The following is a 10,082-nucleotide window of genomic DNA, read 5'->3' as shown; positions in this document are numbered from 1 at the left end:
GAGCGCTCACACTCGCGTGTTTCACCCTCAGGTGACTGCAGCGCCGAGGACAAGTACAAGATATGGATGAGGCACCGCTACAAGGAGTGCGTGGAGTGCTTGGCGGAGCTGATGGGGCACGATGCCTTCCAGGTCAAGGTAGGGCCCGAGCGTGCTGCTGAGACGCGAGTTCACGGAAGCATTTATCGCTCTGACATTCCAGTGCGGGAGGGCCGCAGTGCTCGGACGTGTTGCCCCTGCTCTGGCTCACCCCTGCTCACCAGGCGCGCAGCTTACTTAGGAGCGTAGTTCGTTCTTCCTCCTTCGGGTCTGAGCCCTGGTGTCCTTGTTGAGGGGGGTTTTGTCTTGGTTTTCTTAAAGGAATTGTCGCTCTGCACCCTGATGAAGTTTGTTGAGTTGGAGGCACGATACCCGTTGATCAAAGTGGAGTGGAAGGGGAGTTTAACTTTTCCTCGTGACCTCCTTAAGGTAAGCTGCAGAACTGAGTTCCTCTTGGTAGTTACCCGATGGCACACACGACCTCACATGCACCCCTTCTCCAGGACTAAAACATCAGTCTAGGAGGTTCTCGGTGCCAAGGGCAGGGGATGGTCTAGAGAGGACACCAAGAGAGAGCACTGTCCCTGGTGATGTGACAGGTTTGAGCTGGGTTCCTGAGTGTTTATCAAGTACCAGTGCTGCAGTGCTTTTCTGGAGTCCCTGGCCTCACTTGCAGGGACTGGGAGGTGAGAGGGAAGGTGCTGCCCCTGGTTCAGCCACTGTGTCATTTCTAAATGACATTGTCTTTGATGGAAGGGGCCCATTGCGGAGGCTGGGAGGACCTGTCAGAATGGCTCGTGACTGTTGCTCTGGGGCAAGCAGCACACAATCAAGTAGCTGCCTTTCAGAAGGACAGGAGGGTGCCCTCAGCCAACACCGCTCGCTGTCTGCTCTTGTACTGTAAGAGAGTGACTTGTTGCTTTCCTTTACCAACCTTTTGTTAGGTAGTTGTTGATGGCTTGCTGCCCTTAAACGAGGACGCTTCACTGCTCATCTCTCGCTTTCAAGAGTACCTGGAGTATGATGACATTCGGTACTTTGTCATAAAGGCCGTCACCGAGAGTATTGGACAAGTCATGCAGAAGACAAAAGAGGTAACAAGTGTTATTGTAGGGATGGGTCTGGATAAACTGCTCTGAAACAGTGTGTCTTGTGCGTGAAGCAGGGAGCAACTCGTGGTATACGGAAAGATTTGGAAGCAAGAGAAATGAGCATGTCTACCTGAAGGCATTGGGATTTAGGTATTTTTTAATGACTCTTCAGTCTCAAATTGAAAGTCGTTCAAGACACGCTGTTGTTCTTGCAAATCCTTCTGGCCTGGGCTCTGTTTTACTCAGGTCTCTGCAGTTGGGTGGCACACACAGAACTTTTACCTCTCTGGTACAGAAGAAGAGTCTGTTTTCTTTAATTGGATCCACCAGAATTAGTTCAGAGATAGGTTTTGTGTTGTGCAAACAGATAATGCTCCAGGACAAGGCAGCAGGAGAGAATACACCAGTATGTAGTTCAGCCATCAGCATTTTTCCTTTCCTTTTTCTTTCCTAGATATACTCAGTGCCTGGGAGATAGGGCAATATCAAAGCCAGCATCTTGCTATCTCTTGTGGAACTTGCTTCATGTTTAATTATGTGCTTTTTTCTCAGAGGCCGCTGCCATTTTACCAGCAGAATGTATTTTCCCTCATTTCACCCATTAACATGCCAAACAAAGAGTGTGACATGGTCAAGTTTCTGGTGAAGCAAGGTTAGTGAGCTCCATGTGATGAACTGTGTACGAAAAGGAAAATGAGGCTTAAGGGGTTTTGTTGTGTAAAGACTTCGTTATTGTTTGCTTATGAGAAATGTCTGCTGCTGTGATCACAGTGATCTTAAAGAGTAGCACAAAATCCACATTCCTCAGTCTGCAGCGGGGTTTGTCATGGCCTTGTACCTAGTCAAGGACTTCAGCCCTAACTTTTAGGGTATCAAAGGACTGAGTAACAAAGGATCATCATAATTTCTTTAAACATCCATTTCAAGTTCAACATCTGTTTCCCCTTTCTTCTTAGACAACTGGGAGGAATTGAAAGTGTCAAAGCTGCAGGTAAGTGTTCATTTGATGCTTCAGAGTTGAAGCTTTGTCTACTTAAAGTAGAGCTTTCCCTGTGCCAGTGTCTTTAACTCTCTGTTTGCAATTCTGTTTTAAGGCACACAAGCAGGCCTTTGAAAAAATGTGGCTCAGTTTCTTGAAGCACAAGGTGAGTGTTACTTCTGCCACTGATCTGTACCACTCTTGAGCTGCTAATCTTCAGAGGCTGTGGCTGTCCTTGCATGGAGCTCCTGGTAGGACCCCACTATTTCAGTGTCAGATGAGAACAGCCCAGTCACCACTTCTGCTGGATGGTTCTGCCAAGAGACGTGACCTCCTGTATAGTCTGTTTCTTCTCCTTGCTCTTGGCCTCTTTTTTACCACCTTAAACAAGTCTGACCCTAAGGAGTGACCTGCAGCAATAACAACCTCTGTTCACATGTTGAAGGTTACCAAGCCTTATTGCTGGTGACTTTCCCCTCTATCTGTGGTGACACTTTTAGTTGTGAGCACTTGTTGCTTTGAATGAACTTGATGGGCATGTGTCACTTGTAAGCTTTCATGTTTGGGAACTGTTGCTGCAAACTGTATTGTCCTGGCACATTCCCCTTTGTTTGTACTTGTCTTTTGAACCATGGGTTGCTGTTGCTCTCTGAGTTCTCTCACAGTGGTTGTTTGACTGTATGGTTTCATCCTTCACAGCTACCTGCTGGCCTCTACAAAAAAGTTCTTGTTATTCTGCATGACTCCATCCTGCCGTACATGAATGAACCCACACTCATGATAGATTTCTTAACACTGGCCTATGGCATAGGTGAGTGAAAACAGGCTTTTTGTCCTTTGTGGTACGTACCTGCAGCATGGTACATACGGACTTGGAAGGTCTGGTAGATGCAGCACCATGGCATAGATGATGAAAGAGATGTACTTTTGGCTGGGATGAAGCTAAGGAACAAGGGGGAACTCCAGTGTCACTAAAAATGAGATGTTTTTACCTCTGTTTGTCAGTGTTGTTGCTCCTTGTGTGTAAGGAAAATAGTATTTAAGGCCTTGGGAAGAGCAGAATACTGGATTGATTTCTTTTAAATAGAGTTCAGCCATCACTGCTGATACCTGGGCTGCACTGGGACACAGGTTCCTGCAGACATTGCCTTTCTGAGACCTTTGCCTGCCCAGTGTGGCTTCCTTGGGGGATTACAGCATCATGTTTTTGTGTCTCTGTCCTTCTGAGTCCGTTCCTCTAAACTACAGTTCAATCTCTGTAAGGAACTTGTAACCCTCTGGAAGGTTTTAGATGAAATTGTGTCACCATACAGCCATCATGCTGGCTCTGATTTCAGGTACTCTTAGTTTTGTGTTCCTTCTGGGGAGGTTTTATAATAGAAACAAGTTGAAGCTGATTGGTTTTTGGGTTTGGTTTTGGTTTAATTTTTATTGTGTTGATTCCTGCCTGCTTTCTTACAGGTGGAGCAATCAGTCTTCTAGCCTTAAATGGATTATTTATTCTGATTCATCAGCATAATCTGTAAGTAAAAAGAGCATATTGTTAAAAGGAACATGGGTTTTTGCATTTATATCTTTATGTAAAGGAATGGAAATGGATTCTCCGCACCTGCAGGCTTTAAATTCCCCCATGAGAAAGCCAAATTCTGCACAAGAGGCTCAGCTGTTTGGATGCTGAGCTCTTTTGGTAGTCTGACTTTATTTTCAGCTGAGCCTAAGTGTCCTCTTCTCCAGACTGTGGTTGCTCAGCACTTGAAAATCAATTTCCATTGATCTGGTTACATAGTGAAGCCATAGTCTTTGGTGTGCCTTTCACTGGATCCTGTACCATTTGCAGTCAGTGGACATAGCTTCACATCCTGGAAAATGGCTGGGCACTGCGAGAGCCATAAATTCACCTTACAGCTTGTTTTCAGGGGGTGGCTGTGGAGAGAAGCCTAAGGAAGCTAAACAGAGCCCAGCAGTGGTCTGTAATGAAGGCACAGAAGCATTTAGACACGGCGTAGTCCCACTGTACACCACTAACAGGTACTGCCTTTTTCCTGTTTTCTAACAGGGAATATCCTGACTTCTACAAAAAGCTGTACAGCCTTTTAGACCCTTCTGTGTATCACGTGAAATACCGAGCCCGCTTCTTCCATTTGCTTGACCTGTTTTTGTCTTCATCGTAAGTACCACCCTTATTATAGCTGTTCACATATTTTCCTCCTGCTTTTCTGTTATTGCTGAGCAGTCCCCCACATGTCTGGATATAACATATTCAGTGTGCCTCCTGGGTTAGATTCGTTTTGGCTGAGGAAACGGAATTTGGGGGTGTTATTGTAGTGTTGTGTAATTTTTCATGTGCTATTTTTGAGCATTTGCCACACACCCATCTAGTTTCAGGGAGTGAAAATGAAGTTAGTGATCGGGGTTTGATCTGCAAGTGATTATGGATGTATTTTGATCTGTATTCCGTTTGGCTGAAGGTGATGGTTTTTCTGTCAGTCTTTATGAATATGGAGAAGTAACATTCACAGGCTGTTTATAGATGATAAAGCTGTTGATAAATTGATGACCTTTTGCAAATATAGAGCATTGAAATACGAAGTGTTTGACAGTCTGTCTTGATCCTGTCAAATCATTGTACACAGGGAAGAAACTAGATAAGCAGCTGGTCATATAGTTGCCATCATATGTTAGAAAATAAACCAAGAGTAACACTTTACAGTTCAGCACTGAGCATTTAATATCAAACTGCTTGTATTCATAGTGTACCTTGGAGAGAGTAACAAGGGCTGACAGATGGTGTCCTGTGGGGTGGCTCTGCTGAGCCTTGCAAGTGTAACAAGCCCTAGGGCTGAGTGGCTGAGTGGCTGAAAACTGTCAGTTTTCCTCCTGCTTTTTCTGACCTGAAAGAAGTGGCTGGATGAGCTGATTGCTGTTAGAAATTTGCATTTTTACCATTAAAAAGCCCCCTTACCCTGCACATTTACATTACAGCAGCCTAATGTTCCCATTAACAGCTGCAGTACTTGCTTTAGTCCTGGAAGTATTATGTAAATTTAACATCATCGCCTGTGTATTAATTAAACCCAAAAAATGGCATGAGAAGAAGTGCTTGCTGGCTAAGTGTATAAACCCAGAAGTTTCTAAAAGGACTGAATAAAGACTGCCATGTGAATGACCATGTACCAGAGCTGTGCTTGACGAGTGCCTGGAGTGGTGCCATGCATCTGGATTGAATTGATTTGAGATTATTCATGGACTGAACAGAGATGCCCCCATATTTGTTCAGGAAAACACACCAGACCCTATATTGCTGCTTGAAATCAGGATTCTTACAGCTTCTCCTTACTCCATAGCCCAAAAAACCTCAAGAGCCCCACAGATCTTTAACCTGACCCGCTGTTTGGATTGGTGAGGATGCTGGCTCACTTGATAGGACTTTTACATGCTGGTTTCTTCTGTCTCCTTTCCAACAGTCACCTGCCAGCGTACCTGGTGGCAGCGTTCATAAAGCGCCTCTCCCGGCTGGCCCTCACTGCTCCTCCTGAGGCTCTGCTCATGGTCATTCCCTTCATCTGTAACCTCTTCCGGAGGCACCCCTCGTGCAAAGTGCTAGTACACAGACCTAACGGGCCAGAAGGTAAGAGGGAAGGTGGGCAGGGCAGTTTTATGCCTTGAGACATCATAAAGAGCAGGATTCCTGTGAAGGAGGAATCCCACTTCTGAGCTTTAGAGGATCCTTCTGTCCCTTGAGTTTGTGGAAAGCCAGCAGGCTGCTCCTGCCAGTTCTCTGACTGAGAAGACCTGCCTGCATTGATCCTCTGACCTAGGGCCCCACAGCTGGTTCCCTGCTGTCGTGATTCCCTGGGTGAAGGTTGCTTTGAGCCTGGCACACTGAGCCAGGCTACTTCCAAGGGCTAAAGGACTGGGGGAGCTGTACCGGACACTGAGCTTGTCTTGAGCTGAACAAGACTAAAATGGAAAAGAAACCACATGCAGAAAACAGAGACCTACTCAATTTGTCTGTAGTGTTTTTTGTGTAGGTGGCCCCACTGGGGCCTCAGCAGTCTCCTCAGTTCTTACTTCATCTCTCTCTGATTCAGCTGACCAGTGTTGAACACCAGGAGTGACCATTCAAAGTTGCCTGGGATGCCCTTTGCATCAGGCTATTCCAGTTCTTTGTGTCCCACTTCCTCTGCTCTTTAAAAGTGATATGATTCTGTAGTGCTGCCAAACAGTGACTCTTGGCTTGTGCTGGGATGTGTCAGCTTGTTCCTGCACCCTAAATATCTTGGGAAGGAGCAGCTCTGGCTGCAGCACCACTATGGGTCTCTGTGTTCTCTTTGGGGTTACACACATCATGCAGGAGGTATTTACTCTCTCTATTTCCTTAGATATTTCAGAAGATCCGTATATTATGGAGGAGAAAGAGCCGTCCAAAAGCAGGGCTTTGGAAAGCTCACTCTGGGAGATTCAGGTATGTCAGCTAAAAAGGAACTGCTGCATCTGGTGTGGGTTTCTGCCACCTTTGCTGCTTCCTTGACACATGTTGGCAGTCCCACTTCCATGAACCTGCTGACTTATGTCCTGCAGATGCAGTGAGCTTCTGGCTGATCTTTTACTCTGCACCCTTTTCTGTCCTAGCATAAGAGGCAAAGGATTTCATGTGCATGTCGATTAGGGACTTGGGAGCACACAGCTGACTGTGCAGCTAAAAAGGGTGCAGTTAACTGCTGAAACAGACTAAATAGCTGAAAATCTATGAGGCTTTTTATTTGCTGTGGAGGGGAGAGAGGAACTTGCTGAGCACTGGTGGAAATTAATTGGGTACAGCTAGGTCATCCTGCAGAAAGGGGTTGAAAAGTGCTAGAGAAGATTGTAAAGTTCACCTTTCACCTGGATCATTTGTAAGATGGGGTATGAAGGTTGAAGTTGGTTAAATTGCTCCTGATGGCTCTAAAACCTTAATGCCAGGATTATCACTTTCATTTAAATGCTACAGGGCTTTTGTGTAAGGGGCTGAAACAGCAACAAGAATGTTGTGCAGGAGCAGGAAGTCCAGGGAGCTGGAGCTTGGATAGGTAGCATCAGGGCAATGGGAGGTAGCAGAGTTGGGGGATGCACTGTAGGCACGACCTGTGGAGGGGTCCCATCTATCTTGAGCTGGATTTGGATGGGGTGAGAGGAGACTTCGATGTGTTTGAAAGATGGCTGAAATCAGGATTTCTGGAAGCTCTGTAGTAGCACAGTAGAGCAGACTTGCCCCTGTCAGAATCTCATGTTCACGGAAGATCAGACCAGCAAAAGAGGCAGATACCTTTGTGGGAATCCAGATGGATGAGTGTTACCATCTATTTACTAGTCCATCTCCTGTTTGTCTTGCTTTTGCAGACTCTACAAAGCCATTATCACCCAGAGGTGGCCAAGGCAGCTGCTATCCTGAACCAGTCGCTATCTGAGATCGAGGATGACATATCGGGACTCCTGGAGCTCTCAGCTTATGAGGTAGTGCTGCTGTGCCTTTGTGAATGATTGAAACCACAGGAAAGGAGACTGGCTCCTGAATGCCATAGCCATGTCCTGTTCTCAACCTTGCTGCTGGAGAGGGAGCTAGACTGACTTTTGGTAACTCAGAGGCAGGGACAGACAGGAAAATGTCTGTTAAATAACAGAGCATGAGCAGCAGTGGTGACAGGGATGGCTTTTGCATAAAAGGCTTATGTGCTGGATCTTTTAAGAGGTTAGAGTGAGCAATGTTACCAGCCAGGGTGAAGAGCTTGTGCTGAGTTTTACCACTATCTTCTGTTTTTAATTTGTAGCTTTTTGATAAAGAAGTAAAGAAGAAGGCGACTGATGTGCCCCTGGAGTTCGAGCAAGTGCGAGGCTTGTTTGGGAAGAAAAATGATGTTTTTGCAGAGCACTTCTCTTTAGATTGATGTGATCTCTTACAAACACATCTGCACAGCTGACTGACCATGGGGACATGCACAAAGCTCACGTTGTGCTCAGCAATTCTGCCTTTGAAGTATCTCCATGTGAGGAGAGCTGGACTGCTTGAGAAAGGTGCAGCTGCCTTCGGCGCCCGTAGCCACTACTCACGGATGGACTTCCCTTTGTTTCTCATGCCTGTGTTCTGCCACCTGATGCTTGGATTTTTCCTCAGAGCAAGGCTTTCTGGACTTGTTTATTGCTGGGATTCCAGCCCTTTTCTCCAGAGCTGCTGGTGCTGGCTGTGGTCAGTAACTGCACCAACAGACCATCTTGCTGCCATTTGATGGGACTGAGGGTACTTGTGGTCTCTGACTCCTCCTTTTACTTTTCAGATGTGTTATTTTTATACTAGAGCTGACAACCTGTTTGTAGCAAGAGACTTCAACATACACCTGTAAACACAGTGTATTTTTTATATACACTTTAAAACTCATGTATTCAGAGGGATATTTAGTATCCTCTGTACTCGTCCAAACACTCTCATGTTTGAGGCACTGAAAGCTCTGGTTTGTCAAAAACAGTTCATGGATGATGGTCAGTAATTCCAGCTGTGGAGTGTTGCTGATGTTCTTTCATGTACATCCATCTCATGCTGGAGGGTTGCTTAATTCAAAATGCTCATGAGCTTTGGAAGTCCTGGTGCCTCCTGCAGCAGGGAGACCAACTGATGTGCACTGGGAGGTGTGTCTAATCCTAGATTTTTGCTTTGGGTTGATAAGGAGCTTGATGTAGTTTTGCTTGCAGCCTGCAAGTGTTGTAGGAGCTCCTGGCAGTGTGTATCCAGGTGCTCATGAAGTTTTAACTAGGCCATTGATAGTAGGTGCTTTTGTTAATTTGGATTTCTCTCATGGTTCTGTAAGTCATGCGGAAACTCCTGATGGGTTTGTGGGTTTGGTTTTTCCCCAAGGTTTTAAGTTTGAGCAGATAAACTCAGGGCTGCTTTTTTTCCCCCTGATTATTTTCGACAATGTTCTCTTGTTAAACTTGAACTCTCTGTATTTTGAAATATTTTGTGGAGGAGAAAAATACAGTCATGAAAGCAGAGGCCAAGAAATCTAATCTAAGTCCTGGAGATACTCAGTGCTATGTTTTCTTCATCCAGTTTTCTTTATGCTTTCCAGGCATGTCCTCAGAGTCTAGAGCTTGCAATCCTGTCTCCTCCCTGGCCAGCCTGCTTTTGTTTTATCTTTGACTTCTGGTTTCTGTGGTAGGAAGGCAGAATGGCTGAGATGGTAACTTAAACTTGGGAGTCCTCTCTTCAGGTTCACCCAAGCCTTGTATTTCAGCTCTAAAATGTATCTCCCTATATCATATGTATGTTGTATCTATGTGTTTGGGAAACGTTTTGAAGTGCTCTGATGCTGTAGTAATGAGGACCACGTGGCTACTTTTGACAGAAGTAAGTGTATCATCTCTCAGAGGAAATGAGTATATTGAATACTGAAAAGAACGAGCATGTGTTTTGCATACCTTTCTCTGCATCTTTTTGTTTTACCCAGGTTGGCCCAGTTATATCTGTCTGAAGTTACTGCTGGGCAGTGTCATTCATACCTGTCATACCATTGACACTCAGGCTTGTTAGGATTCTCTTTTAATGCACAAATACTAAACCATTTGGGCATGGGGCAAGTCCAGGTCTTGTGGTGTTGAAAATGAGGGAGTTTGGTTGGGTTCCTGTAGCTGGACAGGGGGTGAGCAGAGTCAGTCTGTCAACAAGGCATCCAAAGGGCTGTGTAAGTGTGTGCCTCCCTCTTTTGTTCTGGGATCTCCTGGCACCAAACAAGGATAACCCAGACTCCCTGGGGCAAATGGAGTTGGAGGGGAATGGTGGGAAGTAGCAGCTTCTGCCTTCTGGTATGGCCTGCTGCTGCCTTGTGGGCAGAGCCTTGTGTCTCTGGGACCAACTGACCACAGACTAAAATACGATCAATACACCTTGAAAAGGGATTGCTACTGGAAGTGGGGGGGGGGGCTGTTTTTTCCAGGGGGGCACC

The 10,082-nt window shown here is 45.8% G+C and overlaps 1 protein-coding gene across 1 annotated transcript; it reads left to right on the top strand.

The window, feature by feature from the left end:
- The first annotated feature begins 36 nt into the window (after positions 1 to 36).
- NOC4L (nucleolar complex associated 4 homolog (S. cerevisiae)) lies at positions 37 to 8,033 on the top strand. Its single transcript, XM_010011885.1, has 13 exons — positions 37 to 138; positions 361 to 468; positions 984 to 1,133; positions 1,683 to 1,782; positions 2,087 to 2,121; positions 2,225 to 2,275; positions 2,809 to 2,920; positions 3,571 to 3,631; positions 4,166 to 4,276; positions 5,574 to 5,737; positions 6,492 to 6,574; positions 7,489 to 7,602; positions 7,917 to 8,033. Exons 1-13 carry the CDS (start codon positions 67 to 69, stop codon positions 8,031 to 8,033), a joined length of 1,278 nt encoding a protein of 425 aa, XP_010010187.1. The 5' UTR covers positions 37 to 66.
- The last annotated feature ends 2,049 nt before the right edge of the window (positions 8,034 to 10,082 follow it).

This window comes from Nestor notabilis, unplaced genomic scaffold (assembly GCF_000696875.1).
Source record: "Nestor notabilis isolate BGI_N333 unplaced genomic scaffold, ASM69687v1 scaffold33753, whole genome shotgun sequence".
NCBI classification, from domain to species: Eukaryota; Metazoa; Chordata; class Aves; order Psittaciformes; family Psittacidae; genus Nestor; species Nestor notabilis.
This window is presented reverse-complemented; position numbering and strand designations above follow the sequence as displayed.

What these genes read in the sequence shown, in the direction of transcription:
- NOC4L (XM_010011885.1), top strand. Translation starts at nt 67, where the DNA reads ATGAGGCACCGCTACAAGGAGTGCGTGGAGTGCTTGGCGGAGCTGATG. An exon ending in ACGATGCCTTCCAGGTCAAG is followed by an intron (nt 139 to 360) that starts GTAGGGCCCGAG and finishes GTTTTCTTAAAG; the next exon opens with GAATTGTCGCTCTGCACCCT. An exon ending in AACACTGGCCTATGGCATAG is followed by an intron (nt 2,921 to 3,570) that starts GTGAGTGAAAAC and finishes GCTTTCTTACAG; the next exon opens with GTGGAGCAATCAGTCTTCTA.